The sequence below is a fragment of the Nansenia antarctica genome, assembly GCF_963989245.1.
Source record: "Nansenia antarctica genome assembly, chromosome: 5".
Classification (NCBI taxonomy): Eukaryota; Metazoa; Chordata; class Actinopteri; order Argentiniformes; family Microstomatidae; genus Nansenia; species Nansenia antarctica.
In genome coordinates this window covers 57,196,803-57,215,872 of record NC_137690.1, presented here as the reverse complement: position 1 = coordinate 57,215,872, position 19,070 = coordinate 57,196,803, and the positions used below count along the sequence as shown (strand labels likewise).

Genomic DNA, 19,070 nt, shown 5'->3' with positions numbered 1-19,070 from the left:
AAACTTATAGCATCATGAAAGCCTTCACTGCAATCTCATCAATTTGTCATGACATAAAAGTCCAGTCAAAAATAAAAAGGTAAAGGAGATGTGCTGCAGGATGATTGAAAGTCAAATGTACTATATATACACAGTGCTTTTATCCTTGTGTGCCATATGTTCCATGGCATCTCTTTGGGTATGAAGACACATTTGAAAATTGATGCCTGCTTGTTTATTGCATATAAAAAACCATAGCAGCTTGTTAAACGTCTGCCCTAACGGAAGTCATCTATTGCTTCTACAATACAGTGCAATTACTTTTCTTAGTGTGCATGTTCTGGCTGGCTCATTAGCAGAAAGCTGAGAAGTTTACCTTTTTGGACCACTACCAACCTGCCACTGCCTGTATAAGTGTGAGGGGAATTGGGATGTGTGTTATCCCAAAGGTGTTAAAATGCCCTCTTGACAAATCCTAACTTCATTGGCCAAGCTAGACGTCCTAACTGGGCACATCTCCAGAGGATGTGTCTCTTGATACTGAGCCCTCCATAGAACATTTATGGCTGGCTATACCCCCATCTCCTCAGACCTTACCGCCCTGTGCTCTCGCCATTAGTGAGATTTATCAGCTTTGCCATATCCAGACTCCCTTATTTCTTCTGTGTGGTGTTGCCAGGGGCACGGAGGATCCATCTCGTCCTCTCCCTTCCTCTCTTCATGCAGCAGCCCTGCATCTAGAAGGTCCTCCTCCTCGAAGTCCAGGCCTCCATGGTCCTCTTCCTCCACCTCTTGTTCGTCCTCTGTCAGCAGCATCCTCCTCTTTAGGGGCTGAAGTACCCTAAATGCATGCAAACTGTTGTCATTTCTGAATGGTTCAACCAATATGTACACAAATACCATCAAATAAACGCTGAGAATCTCTACTGTAATCTCATAGTAATTGTTTGATTTCTAACTCTTGTGTGTAGAGCCATTACTTATGCAGGGCGTAACTTAATGTAATTAGTTGCTTTGTTTCATAAATCCATAACACATACTATAAAAACTAAAGGGCTGTAGACTAACCAGAATGACATACTTAAAGCTCATCCATCATCACATGGATGTGTGTGTTGGATGATGGATAAGCAGTGATTGTACGCGTATTTAGAACGTATCTTGATTTAGCTCTTTTTTCTTTTCTTTTTTTTTCTGAGTGGGGCAGTCCCACTCATATTTTTCATTTTATTGATAGATACAGTGGAGAATTAGACAGGAAGGATGGGTGAGAGAGAGAGGAGGGATGACATGCAGGATATGTCCCCAGCCGGAATTGAACCGGGGACCCTGCGGTTACATGGTCGACGCTTAATCCGCTACGCCACCTAAGCGCCACTGATTTAGCTCTATTAATAGTGAATGTGCAGCTATTACTAATTTGAAAAACTGACAAGTCAGTCTCCCTAGCTTTGGACCAGGCCTGGTTTCTCATTGTTAAGATAATTTTAATTGAATAATTGAATTAAGATTATATAATGATTAAAGCACTTTGAGCTGCAACGTTTGCAGGAAAAGCGCTATACAAATAAAGTTATTATTATTATTATTATTATTATTATTATTATTATTATTATTATCTGACAGTTCAGTAGAATGCCAAAGGTTGACTTATCTTTAATTCTAACAGGGTCAAAGGGGGCATGTTTATCTGCTTGAGAAATAAATATAGAAGAGAAAAATTGTAGAGCCACTTCAGAGTCAGATTTGCATCCAGTACAGGACATATCAGAGTAATACAAATCATGGAGAAACGCCCGTGGTGATAAATGTTATGTAACATTTATTTTCATGATGATACAAGGAACAGTATTTTGAGTTTGGCATTTCTTATACAAGCAATAGAGCAGTGGTCACTGATGTCATTTGCAAAGACTTAAGTACTTATTGGGGATATTTGTCAAAATTAGGTCAATTAGAGAGGAGTTTGCGTTGCGGAGTCAGGTTGGGGTCAATACAGATATTCTTCAAATAATCAGAGGCCAGAGTTAGCTAATCAAGGTGAAAGAAAAACAGGGCCACTACACAGATTACAAAAAAACGTCTTAGACATTCAAATACCTTCCATCAGCCATCGATTGACAAGATTATTAGATCATTCGAGGCCTGCTCATAAAAACATCTCTCAGTTCTTAGCCTGGTTATGAATCTTATAATAGCCTCACATCACCTCATATCACTTTCTATTCTGAAGCTGTTCTATGCATCTCGACAACTCAGTTCATAATCACTAAGTTGTCATTTTAGAACATCATGACATTACAATCATTCCTTCATCATTGCAGATTTGTTTAGTTAGAACCTTTGTTGAGATGTAACATAAAACATAATTAGGCTACATAGTGGCCTATACTGCACAGAGAATCTAATATAGAACTAGTTGCACTCTTGCAGCAGTCTCTATAGGTTTTCCAAACTGATCACACTCTCTGCACAATTTCATTGGATGTTTTATTCCAAGAATCTTCCCTCCACATGCCGTATGGTCGCTCGTTGTTATGTGCGTCCTCATTTCCTCTTATTTTTTTCTTTAATTCTTCTTTCAGCACAAATTATTCTTTTGTTGCTTTTGACAGGCAAGACATGAAACCATTCACAGGTAAATTGACACTCACGTGGTGTGACCTTTTCAATTCATTCAGTTGAACTCACTCATATTAGATAACATGAAGACTATACAGTACATTGTACATTCTAATGCATTGTGGCACAGAAAATCTTCACCCATCCATCCCGGTGTCTACTTCCAAGTGTTCAAAGGCATTACTGATGCAAGCCACATCCTTGTGGAGTAAGGATGACGTGAACTTCAAATATAAACTATAGAACATTTCACCTTGTCGGCTCTATTTTAAGGAAATATGTCGCCCTGACATTCATTCCGTCTATATTTATAATTTCCTCGATTACTTGCTTTCACACCCTTTTCCCTTTATCTTCTCACTCTTGGTCTCTGGTCTTTTTTTACTAACAGGCATCCAGATTCAAGCTGATCAGTCCTCATTCCTATGCTCTTTTATACTGCTTGCTTACTGTTCCATTTGAATAACAAAGAACATGATAGATACATCACGGGAGATGATTGAGTGAGGTGCAGAGTGTGGTGCAGCTTATTGCCCATGTCTCCCATAACACCATCCTCCTACTGCCTTTACTGGGAAGCACATTCATCACTGCAGGCATGAAAGCAAACCCAGATTATGACAGAGGAAATCCATCTCTGTGGAGTGGCTCTAACCTCATCAATTTCTATTAACCCTCAAATAACCCAATGTCCGTCATCACGTGAGTTGATATGTGTATTAGCATTAGCCATGGAACGCTAGGTTTTTTCATCCCCACTCATTCTACTCCAAACTGCTACAGTACATGCTCAGAATGACTAGTAAACCCGTTCAGGGAATACAGGCACCGTGGACCGTGGCCGCTGCTGGTAAAACATTCAGTCCATGTCTGCCCATCTACATTGACCTTGGCTTGCTGTGTGATCGTAACATCAAATCGCACTCATTTAGAAAACAGATAAAACATACACACTGCATATGTACCTACTGTCCTGTATCATAGAGAGGTTAATGTCTTATGGCAGCTAGGTGTAAAGGATTAGTATGTGACATACCAACCCATGTGTATTATTACAATGAGATCTTAAACCATGTTCAGGTTGTTAGTAATTCAGACACGTACCGTGACACAAAGCAGAAGTGTTTAGAGGAACAGTAAAATGCCCACCCAGAATTTTTATTGCAGCAATTGTATAACAATATCTTCAGAGGAATGTAATGTACAGTAAATGCTCCCAAATTATGAATGTTGAATTCCTTTTCTGACATAGAAATAAAAGGCATTGTAATTAGAGCCATGTAAATTAGTATGGGAAAGAGTACAGAAACGTTTACAGAAATCTTTGTCTGACCTTTGCAAATAGAGTGTTCCTGATGTTCAATTATTCAAGCTAAATCTCCTGTAATTAAGCATTCTATACAGACCCCACACAAGCACGCTTATCACCGTGTGCCAGTTCAGTGTTCACCATTTGATCCATAGAGACTAACGGAATACTGATTCAAAATGGAATACTGATTAATTATGCCATGTTTTGAGAGCAGCTTTATAGCTGTTGCACTTAAATCAGTAATCAGTAAATGTACAATATTAGGGACTTGGCCTTGATATGTCAGGCAAGTGGAACAGTGAGGCAGAGAGACAAAGTGTAGGAGGTAAAACAAAACTAGGTCTCACCTCCAGCTCCATCAACAGGTCTTAATAGATACACAGAAAAACAATCAACATCCCAATGTTTTATACCCGGGATAGTAGTACATATACAAAAATAATACACCAGCTTATCTTTTGATAGCTAGTCAAATCCTCACTCAAAAAAAAGAAGGAAAAACAAACATTCAACACTAGGTTTTAGTGGCTCCTTCAGATTAGCTTTGCATAAATTCACTTGAGTTGAGATCATTTGGGAGAGGGCCAAGCGAGGTTAAGTACCACAGCACTGCAGGCTCTACCAATTTCTAGACATCCGTAGTGAGAAGCAATCAGAGAGCCATTCTGTTAAAAAAAATCACTATGACAGTAATGCTATGGACACACACAAGAAAAACATCATGAGGATGACTGTAGGAGATGATCACTGGACCAATATGTCTGTGGAGGAGCTCACACACGAGCCTCTAGAGATTTTCTACATTTTACTGGAACTGTATGCTGACACATGATGATGCATTGTAGCTAACTCCTTAGCTCCACTGTCCAATGGGAGAACTACACAATGTGCTCTACTGCCTTAAAATACATTATGTACTGTCGGTATGTAGGCTTAAGCCCTATAAATGAGAGGTGTGTGCCCTCTCAGTACACACAAAGTGTGAACCCAGATTTAAGAGATTCTCAGTTTTGCAATGATGACGCCCACTACAAATCGGATATAGCACCACACACCTTCTAAGGCGTCATACCTCCTCCACCTCCTTCTTATGCCTTCTCAGGATCACTTCCTCAACCCACAGTTCCTTTCAGCGCTGTCCCTGACAACAACTCCCCCCCAACAGCATTGCATCCATCCCCACTAAACATTGCTTCCCTCATCACCTACTGCTCTATTGCCTCTTATTGCTCCTTCATCAACTCAACACCTCTCCCTCGTGTCACCTCTGACCCCTCCTGCATATTGCCTCGTTCCTTTCTATTCCTTATGGATATCATCCTCATCATCAACCTCTGTCCCCTCTCGCCCGCTTCTCACCTCCAACCGACAATACCTCACGCCTTGTAAGTATCGTTTCACTGTCCCCTCTCAACTGTATTCCCCTTATCCCCTTACTTCACATGCCCCCCCCCCCGTGTCAACCGTGCCCCATTTGTTGTTTACTCTCAGACACTTTCATTAAGATTGTGTCAGGATAGACTTGTCATTTTGGATACAGTGCATTTTGAGATACAGGACAGCGTCTGGAACAGGGACAGTCTGTCTGTCCATTTTTTCTGTTTTACCATGCTTGACTTGGTAGAGAAATAGGGAGGGAGTAAGATAGGATATGCAACAGAATATGAGGGAGACCAAGAAGATATGAGTATCCTGTAGTCTTTATCATTAAGTAATTTGTGTACAATTTGAGTGAAGAAATTAGTTTTAAAGGGGTATTTGCATTGTATTTGTAACATTCTCATGCTGTGTAGCCTGTAGGGAAATTATAGAAAATGATAGAAATGATAGAAAATGATAGAAAATGATAGAAATGATAGAAAATGATAGAAAAATGATAGAAAATGATAGAAAATGGACAAGCCCCACACACTCTTCCCTCCCTAAAGCCTGGTACACACATAAAGATAATCTGGACAATTTTGGCTCGATTTCCCTCCTTCCGACCAAGGACAGCAAACGCCAGATTATCGGATGATTAGGTGTTTTAACTTCACGCATTTTGTAACTTTCAGGCACTGACATTTTGATACCGCCTAAAATGCTATTTATCCAGCCCAACCGCCCAAATGCTTTTTTTCCAGCCCAGTGTGATCAAAAGTAGCCCATAACCTGCCCCATCTGGCAAACCTGATCACGAGTCCGATTGTGACGTGGCATGGAATGTAGCCAATCAAGAAGCGAGCAGACTGTTTTCGGTCTTCTGCACTTTATTTGCCCTGACGCACATGGCTGCCTCGTACAGGTCAGTGAGAGATTTCTGGCTTGGGGGAGACTCTAGACCAGGGGTAGGCAACCTTTTTGATATGAAGTGCCATTTTTAAATGTTCTTGTTAGTCAGTGTGCCAACCACAATATCAACATTAATTATGACTCGACATCAAACCAAACCAAACAGACCAACAGATCTGCAATTTTATTCCACAACATGAACAACAATTTTCAGCAAAGAGCTATGTATGCAAAGCCATGTATGCTAAATAAACCTATAAATGTAACTAACTGAAACTTGAACAAAATTACCAACATAACATCTAGACTGTCGTAGGACAGACCTTTATGTATGTGGTGTGCTGTATTGGGAATGTCGGAGCACACCACACACAATACGATCAAAACGGTTCAATCCATGATTTTTTATCTTCATGTGTGGGGTCTCTCTCAGATTTTTAAGATTTTGAAAATCTTTATGTGTGTACCAGGCTTAACATCCCCCCAGGACTGAGAAGTCAATGAGAAAATGTGTTTCCCTGCAGCTCCACTCATCCCGCCTCACCTGCGTGGGTCCAATTACCACCGTGGCACTTCCTATTAATCACTACTGACGTTGACATCTGTCTTGGGAGGAGAGGAATGAATCAAGCATAGAGAAAACATTTCATTCATAATTGATGAGTATTGTTTCGCCTATTCTTTTCTTGTCTTTTCCCTCTTTGTCCGAAAGAGTAGAATTATTGCATACAATGGACATTTGTCAGAGCTCTCAATGAATTTATAACTCTACTCCATTAAAAGCTAATGCAACATTAACCTTGTTGAGACATTGCTTTCCTAGTTCGGAAAGCCAAGTGAAATCCTTTGCCGAAAGTAGCTAAAAAGGGGTGGAAACCCATGACTTGATGTACCAGTCAAATACCTAATGCCTTCATCGACTAGATTCTGTGTCTACAGCACACTTCTGGTAAAACATCAACATTTTCCATCCATTTTCTTCCATTTTCTTCAATGTTACAAGCTAGTATCTAGCAACAACTCTCTGCAAAATAGTCCTACCCAGTCGAAAAAGAGTCGAGACAATGCATGTAACAACAAGCAATCATCTATGGGCATGTGGGGGAGGGTTCTTGGAATATAACATCCAATGAAATTGTGAGCACTTTCTCCCATCGCTCCGTCCAGGTTCAATCCAAGCTAATCCAGATAGGCTCATTTAAAATTCTCCAGACTGCCAACTGAGGCGTGAGAACAACAACGGAGGCGTGAGAACAACATGGTTTGGAGGCATGGCTACAGTATGTGAGACTAACACAGCATTAGCTCTCTCTCTCTCTCTCTTGTTCTCCACAGTAGCCTACATCTTGTCATACTCCCACAGTGTAATCTGAATTGAGCTCAGCACATTACATAAAGTAAAGACCCCTCCACTGAACTGAGTCTTACTTGATCTATGGCTGAATCGATATTTGAATAAATTATTACAGCATTCCATTTATAGGATTTGAGTAACGTTTCTGTAAATGCAGGCAGAAAAAAACGGGCCTGAGAACTAACCTCATGACATTTTCTGTGAGTTAACAACCAATGAGTCTAAATGTATGTAATTCATAGACGAACATCCTGCATCCTAAACATGTTCACATACCTGTGCGGCTGTGGGATTTGCTTTAGGCTAAATGTTCTAAACATACTCAGAAATGGTGGGGGATCATTTCCATCTCAAAATGTTGCCTTTGACAAAATTGTGATAAGGTAAGAAATGCCTTAGAAATTATCAAGATGAGGCAATTAAAGGAGGTGAATACAGTAGTTATGAAATTCTGAGATAAATAGAGGCAGTGGTAGAAAAGAGTTGCAGTGGTCTATAAAGAACAGTGTAGCATTGCCATCTTGTGGTCATATACAGCCATGTGGTATTAGGCATTTGTGAGGCAAGAGTCAGCACTGCATCCATGAAGCGTATCACAGAGTTTGAGATACATGCAACAAAATAGCATAACAAACTACATCAAACACTCACCGGTGACAGTTTAAGAGTGACTGTTGGTCGACAGATACACAGTACAGAACTCTTTAAAGGGAGCATCAGCAAGATGGCATCATGAATAATTGGATGACTTCCTGCCAAGTAATTAAATATGCATATAATATCCCCTGCTTCCTGCAGACAAGTCCTGGATCTTAAAGCAGCTATCTGTGAATTATGCATGCAAGATCACCAACAAAATATAAACAATCAAGGAAATGCAAATAGCAATATAGCTGCAAGCAGCCAATGGCAAATATTTTTGGGCCGCTACCCACACATTTAGCTGTGTTGCTCATTCCACGAATGCATGATCCTTACAAGTTGTACCTCGTTGTAAATGTGACTAATCAGGCTTTCCAACGATATAAAATACAATACCAATTGGTATTATTAAAGGGGAGGAATAATCAACCAAAATAACGTTTCCAAACTTTTTTTGAGGGGTTTATGTACATTGTGATGCGTACAGGACAAGGGCGAATAAGATATGTGCAGTATGCACGTACTGTATATTCTTTGTGTGAAGTCCTTCATATATAATACGTGAGGTAATATTTCGATTTATGTTGGTGGAAATGGCATCCATTTCGAAGTGTTTCTCCAGTTTCATCCTTCTGCCAGCAGAGTTGGAATGCTATTTGGCCCTAAACAGAGAACACACAGTGGCAGAATACCTGAGTACTGTGACTGATCCAAAACAAAAAGGAAATCCTTGACTATGTACAGACTCAGTGAACACAACCTTGCCATCGAGAGGCCACCACAGGCAGACCTGGCTCCCAAGACAAGACAGACTGTGCACTGCACACAAAATGAGGTGGAAACAGACCTGCACTTTTTAACTATCTGCCAACTGTACAAATATATCAGATAGAGATACTTTCCACAGATTACAAACATCCAAAAAGATTTTGAGGACATGACTAATTACACAAATCTGCTGGTTGAGTACAACAATGTGCAAACACAGCAGCAAGATTTGTGAACTATTGTGACAGTAAAAGCAAGTCCAATGGAATACAACCACCGTAAACACTGTACGTATCTGCACATACTGTACATTATGTTGATACAGTTCTCATTTACTTGTATTTAAATGTTTATTTTAAGTTATCTTTATTTACCTGTATACTATATATTGTATATACGGTATATATATATGGAAAGACCCCACAGGTCTGTTTAATCACCAACAAATTAAATTTCTTTTTATTCTAGCTTTAATTGTACATACATTATATATCCGTTTTTTATCTTCACACTTGCTTTGGCAATGTTAAAGTATGTTTCCCATGCTAATAAAGCCCTTTAAAATTGCAAAGAAAATAATAATATAATTATTTAAAAAGGGACAAGAAAAGGGAGAAATTGAGGCTTCTCTTCCATTATTATTATGTGGCAAGGACCACTACGATTCATTGTCCAAACAAGTCTGGTCACTTCATGAGATCCTTTCGCTTCCCATAAAATCCTATGACACCATGATTATGCCCAAACCCAGTTGATAGGAATTCTTCATAGCTTGCAGTGGACTACACATCTTCCACCAGGGGGAGACAAGCAACATTGGTTCGAATTGAGAAGATGTAATGTTTCTTTGTTTGAATGCATAGAACTAGGTTTGAAACATAGGTTTTTAAACCTAAACATACAATAAGCCGCTTTCCGACAGTGAGGCCAGTACATGCCACGCTGCACTCACAGCCAGTGCTCAAGAATACCCCACCCTCGCTCTAAACCCAGGGAGAGGGCTAAAAGCCTGAGTTTTAGAACCAAATAGGCCCTGAGTAAGCACAGCTGAAGCCCGGGAGTGACTGGAAAAGCACTGACACACAACATAAAGACACACTGTTGAGTGTGCCAGCTAAAAAAAAACTCTTTGGAGCTAGCTACCATGCCAAGCAGGCCTGACTTTAGGACTAGGTCTATCCCACTCACTAGCAATTCTTCTGTTTAATTCATTATCATACTTTTCTCTTAGCCCACTAGATGGCACAGGGCTCAAAGGACTGTTTGTGTGACCCCACCCACTGGCTAGGAACTCAAAATGGAGCATATTCATTTGTTGTGCATCCACAGGCCTCACTTGAAATTTCATAACCAGTTTATGCTTGACATTCTCAAGCTTTGTTTAGGATGTTTGAGGGAACATCATAACATACCTGAAAGCTTTGAGCATTTGAAACCATATCCTTATGGACAGCAATCAACCGTTCAAAGAATTGCATAGAGAAAGGCTTTGAAAATATCAAGAACAGACAAAAGGTGATGGCTTTTACAACTTTATTGTTTTAGTACAACAGTTCAAGTCTAGTTACTGTATCTAATGAGATGTCAAAGTGTATTGCATTCCATGTATAAGACCCCTCCCCCCCCCCGTTTTTTTTCTCCCAGTGACATCCAAGGTGGCAAGTCTGGCATACAACAAGGCATGTGCTTCAGAGACAAACCACCATATTTAAAACAAATTATAATAACAAAAAAAACAGGAAAAAGGGAAGCGGCACAAACATCAATTGCTCAAACAGAGCAAGATTAACAGGGTCAGATAACAAAACTGCAAAACACCTGCATTTACAAAATTGAAACCGATGACAGCCCAGACCAATTAACTGTGTGCTACTTTCAATAAGTGCCAAGAACAGGCGTTGCTCAATGCAGGGATACATTTTCCAAATCACACTATGGAATAGATAATGTTATGGATCTATGCAGGGACATGCTTCCTTAAAGGATTAGTACAGACTGCTAATTCGCAAAAGGTCAGAAGCTGCAATGACAAATCTACATATCCAAAGAACTGGATTAGACGCAACAAGGGAAAATATATTCCACATGTAAAAACATTGCATTACACTTGGAGCAGGACATTTTCTAAATTCACAAAGTGGAACTTCATATTCTTAATGCAAAGGTGGGCAGTGAACACAAAAATACTGGCCATCAAACAAAATAAATCAATCTTTGGATACGTAAAAAACCCTATACAATCCCCGTTTGCAAAGTTCAGTTTTCTGCAGCTTCACCCCCCTCTTTGGTTTCCTTTTTCATTCGAACCTCTTCCAGTTTCTTATCCTGGAGAAACAAAATGCTAAATGTAAATAACATTCTTCAAAATGTGAACATGAAAGAACGAGAGAAACAAACAAACACTACCACTCAAGGTGCAAACATACCTTCTCCTTGAATTTCTCACTCATTGCTGCCAAAAGTGCTGTGCGGTTCTCTTTGTTGGCCTCCATTTTCTGATTCAGTTTCTCTTCTGCCATCTTGCTGAAGTTGTTGTTCTCCTCCATAGCTTTCTGCAGCACTTCCTTCTCATGCTCACGCTTCTCAGCTAAGTGCTTCAGAACCTCTGCTTCATGGGACTGCAGAGGGGGAATCATGAATATTTATTTCATACCAGATTATTATAGCAAGGCAAGACATCAACTACATTGAACCTGTGTTCTACAATTCTGGTCCAGCAGCAGCACAGGACATTTATGTTCTAGCCCAGCCTCAACACCTGATTCAACTAATGAAGAGCTTGACACTAAGATGAATCAAATGTGCTACTAATACTACACTAGAACCAAAATGTGCACAGGTCCCAAGGCCCAGACTATTGGGGTAACATTATATAAATTCCCACAATTGTGCCTCTATGGCTCTGCAATTGATAGAAAGAGGTCTTGTTAATGATGAGGGCATACCTTGCGCCTCTCCTCCGCAGCTTCCAACTTCCTTTGGATTTCCTCCAATGAGAGGTCCTTCTTTTTGGGAGGGGAAAGTGGAAACTCTTTGGCATCGGGGCCTGTGCCAGACAGGATCACTTCAAAGGCCTGACCAGAGGCTCGTTTGTCCAGCTCCTTCACCAGCATTTCTGGAAGAACAAAGACCCATCAGCATGACCCCCTTGATAGCCTTTGTCATCTCATGACATCAAGCCATTATAGAGTTACGGACAAATTATAAACGTTTATGTCCATATATAAGGATGCAGTAAGTCTGTAATGGCAGACAGCGAAATAAAGACTTGCCTCCAGAGTCAGCCATTTCTGCGGGTCAATATACCTGAGAAGAAAGGAAAGGGTATATCATTCCTAGAACATTACACACCCATTCACAGAGGAAATGATTAGATTTCCATTTCATCTCCATTGTTAACAGGTGCCTCCCTCCCTAGTCTCTCTTAGCCATACTGCCAAATCACATTAATCAATTGAGATCTGAAGAAACAAGTAGACAATGAGTGATGGACTTCTAAACACTTATTTGCTGGTGTGGCAGGTTAAACTGGTTTGTAAAATGTAACAGTCACTTCAAGAGCAAGCTTGCATGCTGCAAATGCCAAAAATACCAGGAATGTGTTAGATAGCCCACAGATGCTAAAACAAGCATGAATGTAGTGTCTGAAGGTCTTGGAGTTGGATACATTGTAGGTTTAATAGTAATCTCATTTGATTTAGCTAGTGAAACTAGTGATAATGCCTACTAGTGTTCGGCATGAATAATAAGCTGTAATCTATACACTGCAGGTTTATTGTGACAATGATTTGTTGTCTGAGTGTCCTGAAAAGCATCTAGGTTGTTCTGTTTATTTATTTGGATACAAGACACTGCAGTCTTAAGTGCAACATTGCCTACTTGGTAACTAATGTATACTAGGCGTAATACATTTTTTGAAAACAATAGAACGAATTTGGCTGCCCCCCCCTGTAAAAGTGACTGCCCACCCCTACTCCAGTGGGATGGGGCTACGCCGCTTCATTCGCCTGTGTTCAAGCGAAAACATTGGCGACACCCTTCGGTCATCGTGAACACAGCAAGTAACCACCGCCCATGTATTCTATTCAAATGTACAACCATAGAGCACGTAAACTTCATTATCAATGACATGCACATTAAATCATGCCACTTTGGGAGGGGCAAGCCATTCCAAGGCCTTCAGTCACGTTAATTTCGCAATTGATTCCAAAGGCCATCGTTTAAAAAAACGTTTATTGTATCATCTCTGAACACTCAAATGTCATCACATGCACCGAGACGTGCACCTGTTTGTGCACCGCGCTTCGGAAGACCACAACTTGGCGCTAAAACAAAATGAACCCCCCAAATGCTATGTGGTTTGTCTACCAACTCTGCACTAGATACGTGTTCGCATTGCTGAAAGCCAAATGAATAGAAATATCCACAACAGGCGCTCACTCAGATGAAGAGCGAAAAATAAAAAATATAACACCTGCACCAGGCAATGCAATAACCGTTTGGTTTGCATTTTCCTATTCCAGGCAGCATAGCCTACAAGATTATAAGAACCCAATCAAAACAGTTGAACAGCCCAAACATGGTGGACGGCGGCAAAACAAAGGCGCTTTTGATGAGCAACGTCAACGCGAGCAGCTGCAGACAAAGACAAGCGCGTGCTGCTCTGCTCAGCTCCACCCGTGTTTGCTGAGGCGCGAGGACGGCACGTCTTGCATGCCTGGCATCTCCCAGTCCAATTAAAACATCTGATTTAAAATAATTAGCCAGCCAGCGAATTCCGCAAACGGGAATTAGGTTTCGACTAGGTTACACGGAAATTAGCAATTAGTTAGGCTACCATGTATGGTTTTAGTATAGCCACGGCAGCCGTGTTCATTTACCAATCTCCCTGCGAACAATAGCAGGAGAAATGTTTGGCTAGTCGTCGACACTTTCGTTGGTTATCAGAACAAAGCGTATGTTCATCGACTTTTCACTAGTCAATAACCCCCCACATGTTAAGTAGTTATATAGCAAAAACAATCAACATAAAGTTGGCCTTATAAATATGTCAAGAAAAAGACAGACAAATTAGAGGACCCTAGGCTAGCCAGTTGGCTATTTACTGTGTTTGCTGAGGTAAAAAAAAATACGGCACCTGAGCCTTGTTATCAGATTATCTTTACCACTTGATTACAAACCCAAACCAAACCAAAAATGGCCAATTTTTGTCCATTTGTGAAGAAATGTCTTTCGACAACACACTTTGATACGAACCATACACTAAGTAGAGGTTTAATGTCACACCCACCTTGACAGATAGTAGAGAGAGTGAATTGAATCCTCCTCAGCAGACCTTTGCCGCGAATTCTGTGAGCCGTGTGGGGGCAGTTCGCGCATAAAAACACCCAAAATGTGTGTCGTCACACCCTGTTCTGGAATCCTATTGGTTGGGTTATTCATCTCCCTTCCCTTCTGGTAGTTGTAGTTTTTCTGACTTTCTAGCGCTCTGAACAGGGCGACAAGATGAGCATCTTTTATCCACATGTTTGTATTGGTCAGGTGATAATAGCCGAACATAGCCTACATATATGGCCACCAACTAACCATCATTGTGCCACATCTATTCCAGCATGATTCGTTCTTTAACGTATGTTAATGCTATTCGTTTAAGGATGCAACCCTTGGCTTCATTCGTTTTTTAGCCCAATGTCAATGTGTGGCCCACTTGTTTTGGGATAAAGTCGAAAAGGGTAGTCATTTAGAATGTACACTCTGACATACTCCATCCCCCATAAGACCGCACGGCTGACGGACAGACATAGTTAAACACATTTGTTTATGTTTATATTTTTTAGTCACTTCCTCCTTCGCACCCTTCACTAGCAGATCGCACCAGATTCAATACGCTGGTGCTCGCCTACTATACCGGACAGCAAAGGCAACAGCCCCTCCCTAAGAAATGGTCAGCCCCCAAACCCCTGTTGCCTGAAGACCCATCTCTTCAGGCAACATTGTGACTGTCCCTCCCTCCCAAAGACCTCTTAATCCCCACTAACATGTACCAAAAAAAAGTAATTGTTCTTTCTCCTAGCATTGTGACTGCCAATGGCCCTGGCCCTGATCTTAGCGTAGATGTGCATAGATTTGTTTTTCTTATGATGACTGATAGATAGATTCACTTAGACACATCATGTATTAGTTTGTAAGTCGCTTAGGAGAAAAGCGTCTGCTAAATGTCAACAATTTAAATCTATATTTTAATTAATTAATTTCACATTGTATTCAGCACAGAGAGTTCATGTTTTCATCTTTTCAGAGAATGGATGGAGACAAGATAGAAAACTGTCACATAAGGCTGCACATAAGAGAGCCTTATCCCATAGTTGGAAGAATTAACTTGTGGCATCGCCTTCAGTACTCCAAGAGCTGACATCCTGTACGTGCTAGTGGTTTTGTATTCCATCAGCATTCATAGTAGTGCTGTGTAAGGCTTAAAACAGCTGTAGTACTGCAGTAGTAGTGATCATTGATGCATGATTAAGTGGATGGAGAGGAACATGACCCCCACTTCATCTGAACAACAGAACTAGACATGCTTCATTTTTGTCTTGTTTTTGTTTTGTTTTTAGAGGTTGTGTTATGGACTGTGTGTTGTCTGACATACACATGTCAAGTCTAAAATGAGAGGCAACGCCAATGTGTAAAGTTAGGGTTTTTGCTCTAAGAGAATAGCTTGTTGTTGTAGCCTTATAGGTTGCACAATGTTAACCTCTCTTACAAACAAGTGACCATATGGTCCCTGCAAGCTCAGCTGCCTAACTGTCATTCAGATAATGTGTAATTATATTTGAATAACGGCGACTGGTACTGTTGAACAATGTGTCCCATGTCTCCCATGATTTCATCAGTCTTTTTGTTATGTAGCTATCTCCTATCTCTAATGTTTATGGTGGGATAGAGTTGAAATCAATCAATGTGAAATAGACCATTTCATTTCTGGATATTTTTAGCTTGACTTCATGGCAAGAAGAATCACTCAGATATACAAGCTGCCTTGCTTTTGTTCTGGGAGCGTGATATTGAGCGCTGCATATTTGAAACTTTCCTATGTTTATATTTAGATCCTCTTTGCTATCATCATGTGTCTAACTTTTGTAACCAATTACACTAAGATCTTTCTAAGGCTTGTGTGGGTGTGGGTGTGTGTGTGTATGTGTGTGTGTGTGTGTGTGTGTGTGTGTCTGTGTGTGTCTGTGTGTGTGTGTGTGTGTGTGTGTGTGTGTGTGTGTGTGTGGCCAACAACCTGCTGCCTGTATTGCTGCCCCCTCCATTTTGTTTGGGAGTGGCTCTGTGCCTGTGCCCAGGAGCAGATGGTGCTGATTGCCTGTCAGCACAAGTCTCTCTTACTGACCAGACCATTAGTCCTACAGGACAAAGACAGATGAGAGGGACCAGACAGGAGGATGGTAGGAGGGGTGTCACAGTGGTTCACAGACAGCATTGGCCAATATCGTGCAGATGTGACATGGGAGAAAGGTTTGGGAAAATAAATAAATAAATAAAGCTGTATGTGTGTGTTAGTCTCTCACTAATAAAAAACAATCCAATGTGGCTGAGAATTAAGAAATTGATTTCTTATTTTGGTATTTTTGAGTATTAAAGCAGTTCATGTGTGTTCTTCAACTCAAACAGTACATTCAGCAATCAGGTGACTACATGGTTGAACCACTGTCGTCTCCAACTTAATGTTTCCAAGACGGTCAGCATGTTTTTTTACCAAAACAAACTGTTCTGCTGAAGAGGCACATGTCATTGTCTCAGGGGAACAACTACAAGTTGTGAACGAGTTCAAATATCTTGGGGTGCTGTTAGATTCCAACCTCACTTTTAAGGCACATATCAAAAAGGTCTGTAAAATTGTCAAGTTCAATCTGTCCAACTTCCGCTTTATAAGGGACTACATGTCAACAGAGGCAGCTACCATGTATGTCCACGCCATGATCTTCACACACATCAACTACTGTATAACAAGCTGGTCACAAGCAAATCCCACAACCTGCAAAGCACTCGAGTCACTATACAAACAAACAATCAAAACACTAGACAAGAAGCCAAGACACTTTCACCACTGCACAATACTGAAGAAACACAACATTCTAAGCTGGGACAATCTGAAAACCTACACAAACCTCTGCCTTGTCTATAAAACCATCCACAATTTAGCCCCACCACCACTTAACACCTTCATCTCACGACCAGGAAGTACAGCACGCACCACAAGGGGTGTCACCAGAGGGGACTGCACCATCCCATTTAGGAGGAGTGCCTTTAGTCAGTCTGCCTGGTCAGTTAGAGGGGCACGTGAATGGAACCTGATTCCAGGGCACCTCAAATAATTAGGCACCTTTAAATCATGTAGAAAGCACCTAAAACAGTGGATGGTCAACACACACATCTGTCAACATTGAAATGTCCTGTCCTATACCTGTATGTCATGTGTACCGCCTGTCTGTGTACCGCCTAACATGTCTTACCTGTACAGTCTGTGTGCTTGTTTTTAGTCTGCTTACCGTGTTTATATATTGCTTGCTCTTTTAACCCCATATGTTATGCCCTTAAGCTAAATGCTTGTCCTGTCTACTTATTTGTGCCTAGGTCTACCTATATTTGATCTTTTAAATGTACTTTTTTCCTTCAGGGAGCCGTATAAAACATCATGGCATAGGGACTGCGGATGAAAACTAGCTTTCGGGCTAACTCTGGTGTATTTACAATTTATTTTTGTTTTATTAATATAAAATCACTGTCCCTTGAATAAGTAAATTCATCTGAATCTGAAACATTTATATAATTCTTCCAAATAGGCCTACCTAGCAAAATTATGGCAGATTAAGGCAGATTAAGCCACATTCCCAATAAACCCTATTTTAGGAAAATAATGGCATCAATTCCACTCCGTCAATGCTTTTTTTTAACACCAACAGAAAAGAAACAACAAAAGACCTAAATGTCTATGAAAATATAAAACCATTATCTGATGGATGCTTTTTTCTTTTTTTCTTTTTTTTACAAATCTGTCCCAATTTCGTCGATCCATGGCTTTCTTGTGATTAGAAAGTAGTAATTGAGATAGTTAATGAGTTTCACTATAGTTGGTGTCATAGGATCGTGTATATTAGTTCCTTATGTCTGTGTCTCTTTGTGATGGTGACATAATAAGATAACCATGACATGACAAAACGGTCATTCTCCAACAGCATGTTTGGATACTGGATTCTGATTGGCTAGCAACAGTGGTAAATATCTCATTATAAAACGGATGGGTGAAATCAAGCAATCTGATTGGTTCATAGCCGTGGTATATTGAGCGTATATTGATATTGTATCGATATTGTATACGATATTGTATCGTATATTGTATATTGTGTATCGTATATTGTATATATATTGTATATTGTATCGTATATTGTTACGCGTATATTGAGCGTAACAACCCACTGTTCAGACCGCATTTCGAGTATCAATGCGCCTCCCAATCAATCTGATTAAGAACACCTGTGCTGACCTACAATGCAATGGTTGATCTTGTTTATGGGACTATATTCTGTGGCGGAAGGATATATGTATTCTGAAACGATTAATTATTGTAAATACATGAATTTAATGTTACAACTGTGTATTTATTTTGTATATTATGTGGTGGCTGTTGTAGAAAAGCAATTTACCATTCGGCTTCGCCTCGTGCCACAACCCTGTACCAGTGGTAAATGAGTCCACAACCCCCTTCCTCTCATGGTAAATTGCTTCCTCATACACCCCTTAATATGATGCAAGAGTGAGCATTTAACACCTGCTGGATGTGGTTTTACTTCTACTATCATGTCATGAGAAGATCGAGAACATTGTGGCCTACACAGGAAATTCTTTAAACTAGATTAGGCTTACTCTGCAGATGTCTTCAAGACAGGCCTCCACAGCAGTCTAGCAGCAAATGGATTATACTCTGTGAGTGCTGGAAAATCCCATTGATAATTAAGATGGAGGTTACATGACCTCAAGCTGTTCAACGTATGAGGTTAACTGCATGATGGAGGCTCTGAAGCTTAATGATACAAGAGACAAGAACCGAAGCCAGGGGGT

The 19,070-nt window shown here is 40.4% G+C and overlaps 1 protein-coding gene across 1 annotated transcript; it reads right to left on the bottom strand.

Moving 5' to 3' along the window:
• Positions 1-11,185: 11,185 nt before the first annotated feature.
• Positions 11,186-12,113, bottom strand: LOC308158173 (stathmin-like; the record flags this gene model as incomplete). Its single annotated transcript, XM_080531771.1, is given in 4 exon segments — positions 11,186-11,273; positions 11,375-11,566; positions 11,894-12,062; positions 12,064-12,113. Coding segments are annotated over 4 exon segments (480 nt in total). The 3' UTR covers positions 11,186-11,204.
• Between the last annotated feature and the right edge of the window lie 6,957 nt (positions 12,114-19,070).